The sequence below is a fragment of the Plasmodium yoelii genome (genome assembly GCF_900002385.2).
Source record: "Plasmodium yoelii strain 17X genome assembly, chromosome: 13".
NCBI lineage: Eukaryota > Apicomplexa > Aconoidasida > Haemosporida > Plasmodiidae > Plasmodium > Plasmodium yoelii.
The window spans coordinates 2,756,882-2,774,506 of record NC_036185.2 but is presented as its reverse complement, the minus strand read 5'-3'; the positions used below and the strand labels follow the sequence as shown (position 1 = coordinate 2,774,506).

The 17,625-nt window shown below is 21.5% G+C and overlaps 5 protein-coding genes across 5 annotated transcripts; 3 read left to right on the top strand and 2 right to left on the bottom strand.

The window, feature by feature from the left end:
* Nucleotides 1-9: 9 nt before the first annotated feature.
* Nucleotides 10-2,754, top strand: PY17X_1367500 (conserved Plasmodium protein, unknown function; the record flags this gene model as incomplete). Its single annotated transcript, XM_022957330.1, has 11 exons — nt 10-157; nt 338-508; nt 607-744; nt 863-1,041; nt 1,177-1,308; nt 1,484-1,576; nt 1,735-1,787; nt 1,867-1,942; nt 2,119-2,259; nt 2,352-2,443; nt 2,559-2,754. 11 exons carry the CDS (start codon nt 10-12, stop codon nt 2,752-2,754), a joined length of 1,419 nt encoding a protein of 472 aa, XP_022813764.1.
* Nucleotides 2,755-3,620: 866 nt separating this feature from the next.
* On the top strand, nt 3,621-3,980 carry PY17X_1367400 (conserved Plasmodium protein, unknown function; the record flags this gene model as incomplete). The annotated part of the gene is made up of 1 exon (XM_725745.2): nt 3,621-3,980. One exon carries the CDS (start codon nt 3,621-3,623, stop codon nt 3,978-3,980), a length of 360 nt encoding a protein of 119 aa, XP_730838.2.
* Nucleotides 3,981-4,423: 443 nt separating this feature from the next.
* On the bottom strand, nt 4,424-10,128 carry PY17X_1367300 (E1-E2 ATPase, putative; the record flags this gene model as incomplete). Its single annotated transcript, XM_022957329.1, has 5 exons — nt 4,424-4,445; nt 4,533-4,598; nt 4,729-6,948; nt 7,208-9,320; nt 9,465-10,128. 5 exons carry the CDS (start codon nt 10,126-10,128, stop codon nt 4,424-4,426), a joined length of 5,085 nt encoding a protein of 1,694 aa, XP_022813763.1.
* A 1,070-nt stretch (nt 10,129-11,198) lies between these two features.
* On the top strand, nt 11,199-14,502 carry PY17X_1367200 (WD repeat-containing protein 16, putative; the record flags this gene model as incomplete). Its single annotated transcript, XM_022957327.1, has 8 exons — nt 11,199-11,844; nt 12,032-12,181; nt 12,283-12,402; nt 12,630-13,405; nt 13,539-13,806; nt 14,041-14,100; nt 14,208-14,288; nt 14,432-14,502. 8 exons carry the CDS (start codon nt 11,199-11,201, stop codon nt 14,500-14,502), a joined length of 2,172 nt encoding a protein of 723 aa, XP_022813762.1.
* A 260-nt stretch (nt 14,503-14,762) lies between these two features.
* Nucleotides 14,763-16,247, bottom strand: PY17X_1367100 (conserved Plasmodium protein, unknown function; the record flags this gene model as incomplete). Its single annotated transcript, XM_022957326.1, has 4 exons — nt 14,763-15,665; nt 15,821-15,876; nt 16,009-16,070; nt 16,192-16,247. 4 exons carry the CDS (start codon nt 16,245-16,247, stop codon nt 14,763-14,765), a joined length of 1,077 nt encoding a protein of 358 aa, XP_022813761.1.
* Nucleotides 16,248-17,625: the final 1,378 nt, after the last annotated feature.

Below are 17,625 nucleotides of genomic sequence, written 5' to 3'. Positions count from 1 at the left end.
TAAAAAAAAATGAAAATTCTCTATGTGTGTGACACTAGACTTTATAATTTTAATAGTAAAGAAAAAAAATATTTGTTTAAATATTGGATTTATTCGTTACATGATTTATTAATTAATAGTGAGTCACGGAATATTAAAATATGGTTGGTTTGTATAAGTATGTTCATAAAAAAAATACAAAACATAAATATGAATATGAATATGCATTCATAATATTGTCTATAAATATGTAATTAATGTCTACTTATTAATTGTGGTTATTTCTGTGGCTATTTCTATGGCTATTTTTTTTTTTTTTTAATTTTACTATCATATTATCTTTTTATTTATTATATAGATCTAATTGACTATATAGACATTATAAAATTTACCGATCCATTTAATTATGAAAATGTAAAGAATGGTATAGAAAATATAGCTCCATATTTTCAAAAAAATAATGAAGATTTGGTAAATGATAAAGAAACTACTATAGACCCTTTATTCACCTTTTTAAAAACACCAAAAAGTATGTTCAATTTTTAATTGTAACATTTTCAAACATTTAATATATTTCTTCTTAATTATACACATATTTTTTTTACTATCCTTATGGTTGTTCTTCAGATATTTCGAGAATTAAAGAATGCAATAAAATTATAATTTTATCAAGTAATATTCATAATTGGGCTAATAATATTTCCAAACTACAATTAATTGGGGATTCATTTCGATCATGTTCCAGTGAATTTTACCTATTCAATGGTTACTCAAATATATATATATTATATGTGTGTGTGGATATATAAAAATAATGCATACATATTTTGTCATTTTTTATGTCATTTTTTATATGCCATTTTTTATGCCATTTTTTGTTTAGTTCAAAATAGCCTAATAGACAGCGTTGCAAAAATTCAGCAACTTGATTCTAATTTACTTGAATATCCAAATTTTTTTTTTAAAAATATTGAATTAAACAAAATTAGCATTTTGCAAATATCAAAGGAAATTCTCGCCATCAAATTTGATGTTTCTTTTACCTTGAAATTAAAAAATGAGGTTATTTGAAAAAATAAAATAGTAATAAAGAGTGTACAATAATACATATTCTCCAAAAATATACTACAGGAATAAATTAAATTATAAATAAGGAAAGAAAAAAATTATTAATTAAAAATTTATTATTATTTTCAGACATTACTAAAATGTCAAGGACGCCCTATAATAACTGAACTTGATCATTTAGCTTTTTCTGGATTGAGAAATTTCATTGTTGAATTTGATGTAAGGGCTCGAGCCTTAAAGGAGGGAATATCTCAACACATGGTTAAATTAATATATTATAATTTTTTTACGCAACATATAATAAATACTTATATAAATGGAATAATATAGGCCAATGTAAATATATTGTATGACCTGTTCATGCAGTTTTAAGCCCGTCTACAAATTAAATCAGTTCACTTAATCATTTTGCTTATTTTAATTTTTACTTTTTTAGATTTATGGGATACCGATTTTTTTAAGCAGCGATTTTTCTTATAAACAAAATTTAATTTCGATGAACTCTTTAGCAAAAGAATTATACGAAAATGTAAAAAAAAGTGTCCCAAAATATATATGACATACATACAAAGCGTATATATATATTTAAACTGATTATGCTTATTATAAAAAAATTATATTATGACATATTTTTGGTTAATTTAATAAAAAATAACAAAGCACTTTATTATACAAATATAATTACAGGACCAAGTATTAATTTTAAGGTCTAATATAAATCCTATTGACCTAAAAACACAGTAAAAATATAATATAAAGAATGAACATTCAAATATGATAAATTAAAATATAATTATGCTTATTTTCTCTTTTTTATAGTGAACAACAAGTTCGATTTTTATGGGTAGCGACGCCAATGATTAAGGACGAAACACCAACGAACTTATGTTTACATGTAAGGTTTGCACACACAAAAGCTATTTGAAAAAAAAAAATTATTTTAATTATTTTAGTTTTACCTGCACAGTCATATTTATATAACTCATTATTATATATGTGTGTGTGTGCGTGTGTGCAAATAACTTTTTTAATCCCATTATTTTTTTTACTATTTTATAATATATTATCAAGGGATTGTCAACACAGGAAACATATTCTCTTAATATAGAAGAATCTTATACATGTGATACAATCACAAATGAAGAAAATGAAGATAGCAAACTAAAAGACATTATGAACTTTTTAATTTTAGTTGACGATTTTAACCCTTATGTAAAAAATAAAAAATATAATAAATAATATTATACTTAGAAAAGCATGTCATATTTTCACATATTTTATTTTTTCTATATAATTAATTATAGCATTATAGCAACGAACGGTTTGATTACTCTTTCAAGTTTTCGCGAAATTCGTTAACAAATTTTATAACCAAAGACAATATTTCAAAAAATATGTACGTACATATAAATACTACATAAATAAGCTATACATTCTCGGAAGCAATCTATACATTCCCCTTAAATATCATATCACCTTTTCTTTAATTTTTTCACTTATTTAATTGATAGGAAAAAAAGATTAACCCTTTTAAAAAGCATAACATGTGATAATGACTCCTCTATAAATCAAGAAAAAAGAAAGCTACTAAAAAATAATGATAATTCTTTTCAAACAAATGATAATTTAAAAAAAAAAAAAATTCCAGATCCTCGATCTCTTCTTTTGGCTAACATGAATAAAGCCTTTCAAAAAAATATAATATAATAGCACTTAAACAAATAATTTTTTTTTTTAAATATGTTATTATATATATATATTAATATGCAATACTTTCTCTTAAAAATTTGTGTTCATAAATATATGCTTAAACAAAAATACATATTTATGGAGAAAAGACAAAAAAAATGTATTTTTCCTAAAAAATTGTAATTATGTAAAAATCCACAATTTTATAACATATTCCTTTGAAGTTAATTAGCAATATTGTATTTATTATTTATACATTATTATTTTATTTCCTAATTTTCCATATAAATAAATATCGTAAAATGAGAAAGAATATAAAAAAATATTAAGTATATAAAATTAATGACGTACATTCATTTTTTTAATATAAAAAAAATACCGCAATAAAAAGTTTGTTTTTTCTACAAAGTGCAAAAATAAAAGAAAAAAATAAGAATAAAGCTTTTGCAATTATGTTTCCATATAGCAACTTTCTCAGAAAAAAAAAATATGATAATATTTTAAAGCATAGTATACCTTTGTTTAGGCTAATTAAGAGAATATGAAACTGTAAATAAATATATGTATTCGTAATTACATTATCATATTTCTTGGTATATTTATTTAATCAATTTTTTGTTAGTCCCGTATTATGAAAGGGGAAAAAGAAAGAATTATTTTGTAATTTGAATTAAATAACAGGCATAAATATATATTTATTTATACAATTTATTACATAAATTATATTGTATGGATAAAAACATTCCCAGTAACAAGTATTTATTACAACATTCGTTATTATTATTATTAATGTTCAGAACATTGTTTCATTCTTAAATAAATAGCATATAAAACAGCTGCAATTTTTGGCTAGTAATTTTTATAATGCAAAACAAGTAAACAAAATGGAAGAAATAAAAACAGATTTACAAGATAAACAAAAAGATAATATAAAATTTTCGAAATTTGTTACCTCATTAAGTTTTATGAAAAAAAATATAAATGGAAAAGAAGAAAATGCTAAAAAAAAAATAAAATATTCTAATGATGATCATGTATGGGTACTTAAAGAATATGAAGAGCAAGGAAATATTTTTTTAAAAAATAAATTATCCACAAAAAATAAAAATAATGTTGCCTTAAATTGTTTGGGAAGAAAATCATACAACAACTATAATAATTGTATAAATTTATATAATATGGAAATTAAGAAATTCATAAATTCAATAAAAAAAAATAAACCTCATAAATCTTTAAAGGAGTAGACGAACGTGCTATTACACTTTTTGTCATTTTTTATCACTTTATTTTTATTACCCTTTTTTATATCACTTTATTTTTATTACCCTTTTTTATATCACTTTTTATTTTTATTACCCTTTTTTTGTATTCTCTTTTAGCATGTGTGCACATGCTATGGCTTATTTTTTTGTGCGCTTTTCAACACCAATGTTTTCGTCTATTTATTTTTACCATTATAACTAGAAACTAGTAAAACTCATATTTTTTTTAATTCTTTTAGTTTATCATTATACAGTGTTAAATAAAATGTGAATTTGTATGGATTATACAAGTATTCGTAAAAACATGATAAAAATAAAAATAAAAATGTAGCTAAATTTAACAAAATGGAAAATCCGAATTGTCATTTATTCTTTTCTCTTTTAAATGAGTATAGGGTTTCTTAATAAAAACATGAACATGGTCTTTATACCCAGCGTTGGCTTGTTCTAAATAAGTGCAAAAATAAATTATTATAATTTTGTAAAAAAAATGAAAAAAAAAAAAAATACGAAATTAAAATTATCATTTCTTACGATTTCCTATCGTATTTATATCTTTGAGATATGTAGCTTCTTTTGTAATCATTCATTGCATCAAACCTGAAATAGATAAAAGAAAAAATAATTAAAAATGTAAAATAGTCATAATATATTGGTTCTATAAAATGAAATATGGTCAAACATTAATGTTTTATTTTTCCTTTTTTGATTTTATTGTTATATAAATTACATTGTTCGCTTGGGAGCTTCATGTAAACCCTGAAAGCTTTTGATAAAATTCGTAGATATGCTAAATATATTAGTAACTGATATAATATAACAAAGTAAAAAATCTAAAAGACAAAATAAAAAACAAATTCCCCATTGAACTAAAGTTAATCCCTTTACATGAAAATTAAATACGAAAGATCCATATTGTATTATAATAATATGTAATAATAATAAAAATATAAAAGCTAAAATAGTTTTATAATTTCCAATAAGACAATCAAATAACATTTTCTTTTTATCAGTATCAATAAAACTAACTTTTTCTTTAAGATAATTTTTAATACTATATAATGAACTTGTTTGTATATCTATATCATTATTTTTTGTAGAATCATTATATTGATCCGTTATATTTATATTATTTTGTTCATTATTATTTGCATCACAATAATTACATGAATCATCACCACAATATATCTTTTGACAATTTTGACTACCATTTAAGGATTGTATTTCATTTGTAGTTTTAATGTTATCTTCATCAAACTTAAATTCTTTTATCATGTTATTTATATCTTTAGATAATGTTTTATTTTTTAATAAAGAAAGATATTTATGATTTTCTTTTTTGTTTGTTTTAATTTGCTCACAATACATATCAATTTCAGCAAGGAATGTTTTAATATAAATATATATATATGAAAAGAAAAAAAAAAGAAAAAAAATATTAAAAATAATAGTAGTATGTCTATTAGGGCTTATATGATGTTCCCATTCTTCTATAGTTCTATAATCATTTTTTATATTTATGTTATTTGCAATTTTTATATTTTCTAAATTTTTTTTAAAACGTATACATGATCTAATTGTATTATAATAACGTTTTTTTGTTTGATTGTTTGAAAATGAAAATTCAGAAAATTCAAAAAATTCTCGTACATCACTATTTACAAAATTCCAAGAAACTTCTGGTATGAATAAATGTCCAAATAAAAATATTATTATCAAAATTATTAACTTTGAAACTATAGACGAAATTAAATTACTTATTTCATCTTTACTAAACACATTATAAGAATAGCTAGCATTTTTACATCGTTTTTTTCCAACACAATAATTACTTTTTCTAGAACATGAAATATAATGAAATATAATATTTTTGATTATATATATATATAATATCTGAACTGTAGTTAAAAATTCTAATCCATTTATAAGAGTTGAAATAATTGAAAGTGCAACAATACATATATATAAACATATGTTATATTCTATAAACAATTTGATATTCATTAACATAGAATTAGAAAAATATCTTAACTTAATATAATCATACAAACTTCTATTTAATAATATAATATCACTTTTATTTTTTACAATATCTTTACTTCTTATATCACAAACTCTTATATTACATAATTCTTTATTTTTTATAAAATAGTCATTATTATTTGTTACTACACAATTGGTTCTTCTATATGATTTTGATATATATAATAAATCTATTAATTTATTTTTTGAGCAATTATAAAATACATTATTATTTAAAAAAAATGAATATTCTTTCATACTTTCATTATTTATAAATGTGTGTACTAAACTACTGTTATAACTACTATATTTTAGATTAAATCTTTCACTTTCATTTTCTTTATTTAAAATGTTTTTTGTAATATTTATGTCTTTTGTTTCATTTTTATTATCTACATAAATATTTTCTAATTTGGAATTATCTGTTTCCATTGTATTAACATAATGTCTATTACTATTATATTTTTCATTAATTTTATTATTTCCCAATTTTAGATTCACATTACTATTTATATTAATTCCATACATAGAGTTAGAATCATAAAATTTAAATTTTGAAATAAAATCAGGAAAATTATTAAATATTTTTTTTATTTTTTCTATATCATATTTTGTGAATAATTTTATATGTAAATTATTTGATTCTATAATTTTATAATCTACATAAAATCTATTACTAATAGTTTTTTCAAAAACAAAAATCGAAATACATGTAAAATCATCCATTTCTCCATATTTTAAATATGTACTGTTCATATTATTATTCATTTCTATATTTCCAAAATTATATTCATTATTTTCTTTATATGAAAATAAATCTGCTTTTTCTTTTTCTCCTATTATTATTTCTTTGTATGCAAAGCAAATTGTTAGATCATATTTGCTTTCCTCAATTTGGCTAACCTTTTCTCGAAATTTTTCTATGTCTCTAAAAAAAAAAAAGTTAAACATGCGTTTGGAGCTCAAGTTCGTGGATAAGGCAAACACCGCGCTGTTCAAAGAATAGACACATGTATACGTATGCAGAAAATGCATATATACATACGTATGCAGAAAATGCATATATACATACGTGTGCAGAAAATGCATATATACATGCATATGTACGTATGCAAACACACGTGTAGTGCCCATGTGCATGCTAAAGAGGAGAGCAAAACGGAATGAACCGCCAAAATAATACTTACTTGGAAAAAAATTGTCCATCAAAATATTGACTACACTTGGGCAACACCACATCTGGTTTCCCTCTTATAAATATTCTTAACACATTTTTTTTATTTTGGAGTTGATCTTCTTTATAATGTTTTTTTTTGTTCATTTTTGGGCGATCTATTTTATTCATATAAGAGTGATCCGAAAAAACAAAAGACATTACATAATAGTTTTTATTTGAAATAATGTTAAGAATATTATTTTTTTTAATATAATAATATGAAATATTTAATTTTAATGAAGATATACAATCAAGTAAAGATAAATCTATATCAATGGAATCTTCGTTATATCTATATAAATTGCTAGTTGCTAGAACAGTTTGAATTAGTAATGAAAAAAATAAATGTGTACATATTTCATGGCCTTGTTCATTTTCTACAAATTCAGTATAGGATTTTATTTTATTTTGAAAATTCATTTGATGAGATATAAGATCATTATTAAATGATACAATATATTCAGTATTGAAAAAAAATAAAACAGATTTATAATTGATATATTTATTTATGTCTATAAAGATTGTATTAGTCTGTAAAACCTTCTCAAAAATATTTTTGCTTTTAATTATATAAGATTCATCCATGATTTCTTTGTAATTTATAGCTATACAATTTTGTAATAACAAAGGCATGTTATCAATAGATAATAATAGATATTTTAAATTTTCGATTATAACAGTATTTAATAAAAACATTAACAAATTATATGAATATGTTTGCATATTATTTTCTATTAAATTTATCAAAAAATGAATAAATATAAAAAGTATACATAAAGAACAATAAAATAATATTAATATAACAACATTTTTTGAATAACTATTTATTATGATTTCAAGATTTGTATTTTCTTCAATTCTTTTTATTGAATTGTGAAACATCTGTTTATTTTTACTAACACAAGTTGCTATCATTATTCCATTACCTTCCATTACAACTGATTCAGAAAGTAATAATGGAGAATATTCATAAATGTTAAAATATGAATAAAATGATTTTATTTTATTATCATCATATTCTTCATTTGAATTGTTAATTTGATTTATTTTTCCATTTATTTCTGTAAAACATGTTTCTCTATTATTTTCATAATCTGATTCTTTATCTTCATTATATGTATCTTCTAATCTTGGATAGACATTTTTTTTTTTTTTTCTATTATTAAAATTACTATATTTTTTAAATCGTGTTTTAATTTTTGAATTTAATATCTGAAAATAACTTAATTTTTTTCCTTTTTCTAATTCATTTATTTCATTTTCTAATTCATCCATATTTTTTTCTCTCATTTTATTCATTTCATATATATATTTATTTAAACTTATTTTATTTACATATTTTTTTGTATTATATTTTAATATATTTGATTCATCTACAATCATGTTATTACATTGTATTAGTATTCCATCTGCTGGTATCATATCACCTTTAGACAGATATATAATATCGCCTACTAATAAATTTTTTCTGTTAATTCTATATATATTATTTCCGAAAATTATATAATTTAATAGTTCATTTTCTTTTCCGATATTTTCTCCTATATTTAATTCAAAATTACATAAACTGCTACTTGTATCTTCACACATATTTATGTCATATTTTGTTTCTATATCATCTGTTTTTCCATTTATTAATTTTTTATTTTTTTTATCATCTATAATACCTGAATTGGTATTACCCGAGTTTATTCCATTATTTTCTTCGTGATAATTTTCTTCGTGACAATTTTCTTCGAGGCAATTTTCTTTATAATGTTCCATCATATAGCACGAGAATTTTCCATTTTTGCGAGTCTCATAATCATATAATTCTTCATTTATTCGAGTTAAAAAACTTTTTAAAAAAAAATATTTCGAGTACTTTTTTATTTCAACTGTTTTTTTGCTCTCAAATCGAAAATGCTTTACTTCTTTTTTTTCCTTTTGTGTTTTTAAGAAATTTCGACACACATAATTTTCTTTATAATCATTATATTTTGACGTTATCATGCTAATTCGGTTCTCTTTTATATAATGCACCCAAGCGAGCCCAAAACATCCCGCTGTTACTAATATTAGAAATATAAAGGATTCCAAAAATTCTGAAAAGGAGAAAAAAATCGCACACACGTATGTATCACCTATGCATGTGTGCACCTATGCATGTAGCTATTATCTATCCATGTAACTACCACCTATGATACAGTAAAAGCATGATGAAAAAGCGTAAAGCAGAAAAAGCATACCTATTACATTATTACGGTCACATATATATGTTACAAATGTATAAAAATAAATACATGATAAAAATATTTTTAATGGATAATTTGTAAAATATATTTTGATTACAGACATATAAGTAAGTGAAGGTAATGATTGAATTACATTTGAGCAATATCTATAAACCCTATAATTATTTATCATATTAATTTTTTTATTAAATACAAATAAATCTTGAGTTTTTATAATTTGGCTAGCTGTATCATTATTATTTGTCTTTTTATTCAAACTCGATTTCAAGGGTACACTATTTATTTTTTCTAAATTATAAGTTTTTTGTTCTTTTATTTTTATTTCATTTTCCTCTTCAAATTCGTTAAAATTTTCAATTGTATTATTTTCATTTATTTTTTTTTCTTCAATTTCTTCATTATTATTTTCTTGCAATATTTTTAACAACTTTTTAAAAAATGGCAATTTGCATGCTTTTAAAAAATTGTCATTCAAATTATGTTCTATATAAAAATTTAGTCCAGTTCCTTTACTAACAATTTCTTCCATTAAATTTTGAGAGCTCTTAAGAGCTCTTAAATCTTTTTTATAATCATCATCATTTATATATTTGTCAAAAATTTCCTTAAAATATTTAGAGTCGTATGGAAATAGCCTTTTGGAAATTTCGTCATTCATTTTATAATATTTTTTTTACTGATAATTTGTGACTATCTTTGGAAAATGCTCATTCTGCATATGCCAATAGACAATAGAAAAATGAAAAATGTAGAAAATGTAAAAAATGTAGAGAAATGTAGAAAAATGAAACATATATACTTCTCTTAATTTTATTTACCTTTTTTTATACATGTCTTTCCCTTTTCACAATTTAATAAACATTCCTATGTCAATTCACTGCATTTCACAATATTATATATAAATATTTTTTTTATATTATTATGGAAATTTTTTATTTTTCTCTCTCATATTTATTATATTTTTTTCGATTTGCACACCGTTTATTTTTCTATTTTCCATTTTCACAATTCATAATTTCTCGTAGTTTGCTGCTTTAATAATTATTATTTTTTTATGCCTATAAATTCTCTTTTTTTTATTATCTTCATTTTTTTCGCTATTTATATGTCCAAAATTTAAATGCACACAAGCATGTGTCGAATAATAATTTTGGATATTTTATTTTCTATACCGGTATAAATATATTATAAGAATATGCATGTGTAATGTAAAAAATAATTAAAAATATGATAGACACTAAGTTTTCGCTTCATAGCAATATCTACATCTCTTTAATCGTTAAATGGCTACTTAAAAAATGTATACAAATTTGTCAATTTTATTCATACATATTTATGAAGTAATATAAATAATTAATTCATTTGTTTATCAAGTTTTTTAAAAAATATGTAAATAATTTCACACAAAAATATATATATTATTTATATTGTTAAGGTATTTTGAGCAAATTTAAGCTATTTAAGCCCAATTTAAGCTCCTTTTTAATATTTCCCATGTCCACATAATATACATATGTATAGGTTTGTGTATCATCTATCTCGATTAAGAAAATAAATTGTTCCTAACTAATAAAGGCTCGCGGTATGGAATAAAAATAAAGAAATACAAATATGTATTATACGTGCATGCATAGGTAGTGCATACGACTTGTCTACAAATTTATATATAGAGGCTTCTTTATACTATATGCACAAACAAATAGGAAAGGAAAGATCTATATAACCATTATGGAGAAAGAACTAGTTGTAGATTCATATATCGGGTTTAATGGGAATATATCAAATAATTTAATATTAGTTAAGCAAGAAAAATGTATTGAAAAAAAAGTATATTTGGAAAAATTAAAAAGTATAGAAAATGAAGAGATGTTAGAAAATGCCAAAAAAAAAAAATTAAAAAGTGTTTATAATTTAAAAAATATTGATATAAATCATAATTATTATGAATTAAAAAAAGAAGAATTAAAATATAATTTTTTTATGATTTATGGAATTGGTACAAATATAATAAAAGAAGATATTGCAAATAATAATAGAACAATTTTTAAAAGTGATCAAAATAAAATAACCAAATTATACATTGATAAAAATCAAAAATATATTTGCTGTTGTAAAGAGAGTAAGTTAATGTCAACTATTTGTATATATGATTTTGAAAATAAAAACAAACCAATTATTTTATCTTTACATAAGTTTAAAACAGAAGATATATCAATAAGTAATGATGGAAAATATATACTTTCATCTGGTGGAGAAGATGATAAACAATTAATTTTAACTGAAATAAAAAATCAGTATTTTATTTATAAAACATCTTCTGATTTCCCCTATTCTAATGTCTCTTTTTTCCATAAGACAAACAACTTTATAATAGGTTAGGTTAAAAAAAGTATAATTATTAAAATAGCTAGCTAGATAAGTATATTTTACCTGATCAATTGTAGAAGTATTTCCAGAAAATCTGCTTTCTCCTTTTTCTCATTTTTTCAATTTTTTCCCATTTTTTCATTTTTCTCATTTTTCTCATTTTTTCGCTTGTCTTTCCCGCACCGTCCTTAAAGCCAAACTAAACAGTATACGAATCTGTAACTATGATTTTACAAAAAAATTAATGAGCTATGAAGACATAAATACATCAATCTACAAAAGAAAGTTCGTTTGTTTAGAACTTAAGGAAAATGATGAGCAAGCCTTTTTTGGAACGACAACAGGTAAATTGGGCCTACAATCACTAGGGCAAAAAATGTGTAAAATGTGTAAAATATGAAAAAATACGTAAAAAATATGACCAAATTCAACGTGATTTCCGTAGGAGACATTCTAGTAGTGAACATAAAGTCAAAGGTATTAGAAAAAATAATACCTGAAAAATATTTATTCAGCAATGGAATAAATGTAGTAAAATCTTTAGACGATCAAACAATTTTAACAGGTCGGAAAAAAAAGAAATTAATTTATTTGCCTGCTTATTTTGCCTACGTATTTTGCCTACGTATTTTGCCTGCTTATTTACCTGCTTATTTTCCTACTCATTTTGCCTACTCATTTTGCCTACTTATTTTCCTACTCATTTTGCCTACTTATTTTGCCTACTTATTTTCCTACTCATTTTTCCTACTCATTTTGCCTACTCATTTTGCCCATTTTTATTGAAAACAGGTAGTGGGGATGGATATGTTAGCTTGATAAGTGTGCCAGAAAGGAAAATAATAAAACAGACAAAATTATTCGGAGCAATTAATTCTATTCAGATGCGAAATAAATCGACACTATTTATTAGTGTGTGTGAAAATATTATATATGTAATGGACATGAATACAAACAATTATAACGTTTTATTGTTAGCCCATAATAATTATATACGAGATTTATGTTTTCCTGAAAAGTATAATTATATTATGTATACATGTAGTTCGAACAATGTTATGGCATGGATGTTTTATGATAAAAAGGCTATATATTTAAAAAACATAAGCAAAGGGAAATTTGTTTTTTATGATAAAAAATTTTTAAGTATACCTACAGATAAATATCAAAAAATATGTAAAATAAATAAACATAATATTGAAAAAATGAATAATAAACTAAAAAATAAAAATACAAGTATAGATATAGGACCACCAGAAAAAATAATTAAAGATATAACATGTTATAATATAAAAATAACAAAAGATGGAAAATATATTGCTTTATCTATGCATAATAATATTTATTTATTAACATCAAAATATATGAAAATAGTTGCTATTATAATTATACCTCATTATGATTATTGCAATGTCTTAATGTTTTATAATGGCTATGATTTAATAACTGCTGGAAATAATGGAGATATAAAATTCTGGAAATTTCAAAACAATAAATATGTTAACATAAACACAATAAATTACCATACCTCCATAATTAACAAAATTATTCTCTACAAAGATAAATATGTAAAGAACTAAAATGCAAAATGAACATTGGCTTATACACAAATAAATACGCAAATAAATACACAAATAAATATACAAATAAATATACAAATTTTTTCATATCTCTATTTATACTTCTTGCCTATTTTAACAGCTTTGCAGTTGTAGTGAAGACGGATTAATAACTATTTACAATATAGAAGAAAAAGAAATTGTTAAAAAAATAATCGATTTAAATAATGTACGATATAAGCAAATTGCTATAAATCATAAATATGATATTCTATTATGTTGTGGAAATAACAATATTTTTATGTATTATGATTTAATAAAATATGACGTTAGCAAACATTTTTATTATTCCCCATATCATAATGTCCACTCTGTTGATATTGATGATAAGGGAAAATACTTTATAACAGGTTTGTTTTTACGGGAAAAAAAAATATATACATAATACTACTACATAGTACTACTACATAGTACTACTACATAATACTACTACATAATACTACTACATAATACTACTACATAATACTACTACATAATACTACTACATAATACTACTACATATTTTGTTACCTTTCTATAGCACTTTTCCCTATATATATATGTACATATTTGCACACACAATAAAAAATGTTTTCATAATTTAGGATCAGATGATTGTAGATTAAGGCTATATGAATTCAAAAGTTGCACATGCTTATATATAGGTATATTTTTTTACAGTCAAAATATTTCAAATATTAAAATTCCATTAAATTTTATTGCCCTACACTCCGTATTTGTGTAATTTTTTTTTTTTTTTTTTTTTTTTTAGGAAATGCCCACAATGATGTTATAAATAAATGCTTATTCACATATGATAATCACTTTATAATTTCAACATCAAAGGATGAGAGTAAGAGATGACATAAAAAAATAAATTGTAAAATAATTATAAGTTATATAGTGAAAAGATAATATAAATGAAAGTCCAAACATATTTACATGTCATTTTTTTTTTTTTTTTTTTTATTTATTTTTTATTTTTTATTTTATTAGGCATAATATATTGGAAGGTTCCCCCTGAGACAAGGGAAATAGAATGTGAAGGATCCGAAAAGAGAGTTTAAAAAATTACAACAAAATTAATAATATGTTAAAAAGTTTTGGAAAATCACAAAAAAATATGCAGATTTTTACAAATATTATATATATGTATGTATGCACTATGCATGTCTATTTTTATTTTATATCCTATATTTTATTTTTATATACAAATAAATTTAAAAAGGTTTTTGTTGTGAAAACGTGAACCAATATGCACTCACATATCTATACACACAACTATATTTTATCAATATCACAATTTAAAACTATACATGAAATAACTTCAATTTAAATGTGTAAAAATAATTTCATCGAATTTAGATGTGAGCCATATTTCAGGTCCATATATATCTAATACTATTTGTAAAAATAAAAACAAAGAATTAATTTTTTTATTTTGAAAATCATATGTATCAAAATATATCATGTTATTTTTTTTAAGAATTTCTTTTACTTCTTTGCTATTAACATTTACTATTTCTTTATGTGCAAATTTTATGTTAGATAATAAAAAATATTTTAAATTTATAGCATCATCACTAAAATCTTCTAATTTTTCTCTCATATAGTTTCTGGTATTTGATACTCCTCGATTATTATCATTATTTTCTATTTGGTTTTTATTTTTTTCATCATTTTTTTTTTTTTTTTTATTTATATATGAACAAGATTTATCATTTTTTAATATGTTTGATAATTTATTAAATACAGATAATTCTTTTATTATTTTAACTATATCATCGTCTAAAAAAAATAAAAAACTATAACTTCTATCTGGAGTTCTTATAACTATATAATTCATTCGATTTACATAATTTGGGCAACTTTTTTCAAAAATAAATAATTCAGATGTACAACATGATCCAATATTTACTTGTGTTATTTCATCATAATTTAATATTTTCCTTGACCAAGATCCTACTATAGTTATATTATATGAACTGAATTTTAATATTCTTTTTTTTAATTTTCCATTTTGTGTTACTTTTAAAACAGTAACACCTTTAATCATGTGAATGATAGAAATTAAGTAATTCTTTAACAATTCTTTTTGTTTAGATATGTATAATAAAGTTAGTCGAATTGCTATAGGCACACTTATATTTAAGCATGTTTGTACATATTTAGATAAAGAATACACATTTACATCATTTTCAGAAATATTTAATGCAAAATTATATATATCCTATAAAGTAAACAAATAGACAAAACATATAAATAAAATATAATAAGCTATAGATGAAAAAAAATGTAATATACATAAACCATGAAAAATCAATTTTATTCACTATTTTTAGCAACTCTCAATTGAATAAACAAGTATTTTTTAAATTAACTCACCTTATTTTGTTTGGTCATAAAAAATGGCAATTTCTTGGATAAATTATTTTCATCTTCTATAAGAAAAAAAAAGATAAAATGATAAAATGATAAAATGATAAAAAGATAAAATGATAAAATGATAAAAAGATAAAAAGATAAAATGATGAAAATAATATATTAAACAAATGTTCACATTTTTTAAGTACCATATACAGAAGGCCTTTCTCTATTATCTGTTTTAACTTCCTGAGTTATTTTCCCATATCCTCTAGAAAAAGAAAAAAAATACACAATTTATCTAGTCACCCACTATTTCTAAAATAACATAAACATATTATTATGTGTCGTAATAAATAATAATTATTTTATTTTTATTATATATGACTCACTCATATACTACTTCTTTTGGATTTCCTTTTTTAAAGACCTTTTCTCTAAAATCCATTTTTCAATTTTCAAAATATAATAATTTCAGTGGCATAAAAAAAAATCATACATATATTTATAATTAAATTGAAAAGTTAATACAAACGAAGATAGACAACAACCAATTTATAAATAGGCTAAAATCAGAAAAGTAAAAAAAACTATTTAAATATTAAGATAATTATTCATTTAAAATAAACACCAATTTATACAACAAAAAAAAAAAAAAAAAAAAAAAAAACAGTATGGAGAGTTATATATATATATATAGTATGTTATACACATTCATTTACTTTACATAAAAAAAATTATTTTATTACAGTCTTTTAAAATTATAAAGAGAAAAATATTATTCTCATTCTCTTTGTTATTATACTTTATATTTTTTTTTTTTTGTCTCCCTTTTTTTTATATGAATATTCAAAATTAATATTATGATGAATATATTTAAAAAAATTATGCTATATATTACTCCAAATTTTTTTTAATAAATAAAAATGGAATATTTCCATTTAACTTATTTTAATATACACACAAGAATATATATATTTTTTAATAACTTTTAAAAATATTTTTTAAATATTATTGGAACCAAAAAAGACAGCATTAAAAATGTGTTGTATATGTGTATGGAAAATTTTATAAGGGTTTAATAGGTATAAAAATATGTACAATATTTTTTTTCCTTTTTTTTATATTCATATAACACTTACATATATATATTTCCATAGTAAAACGCATTATATATAAGAACAAAATTAACCATTTAATACAATTTCCCATATAAAAACATCAAAAAAATATAATATGTGCATGATTTAATAATGGTTGTATTGTAAAAGCGCACATTTCATGTATTTTTTATTTTAAGGCAAATAAAAAAAATTAAACACAAGACAATTCTTATAATATATATATACATACATATATATTTTTTTTAATTCAATTAAATTGTTTTGGATTAAAAATAACCTATTTTTTTCCTGTTTATATTAAAAACACACATAACCCTATTTAACAAAATGATAACAGTTTTGCCTTACCAAGCAATATAGTGCCAACGACTCGATAAATAAATGTTTTAAAAATATTTTATTAACAATGTATAATCATACGATAAGTAAAACAAGTTAATAAAAATATCATGAAATGGTGATGATAATAATAAGAAGAAAAAAAAAAAGAAAAAAAAGTATTGACATAAAATATACAACGCAATGAAAAAAATGCATTGCATATAATACATTTACAACTACTTAAAAACGTTTAATTAAAACATTTTGCACAAAATTATTAACATTATTCCCTTTTTATTATTTAATTTTTTTTTTCAAAATTTCAAATGCTTCATATAACATATATGTATTAATATGCACAAAATCTACAAATGCGTATAT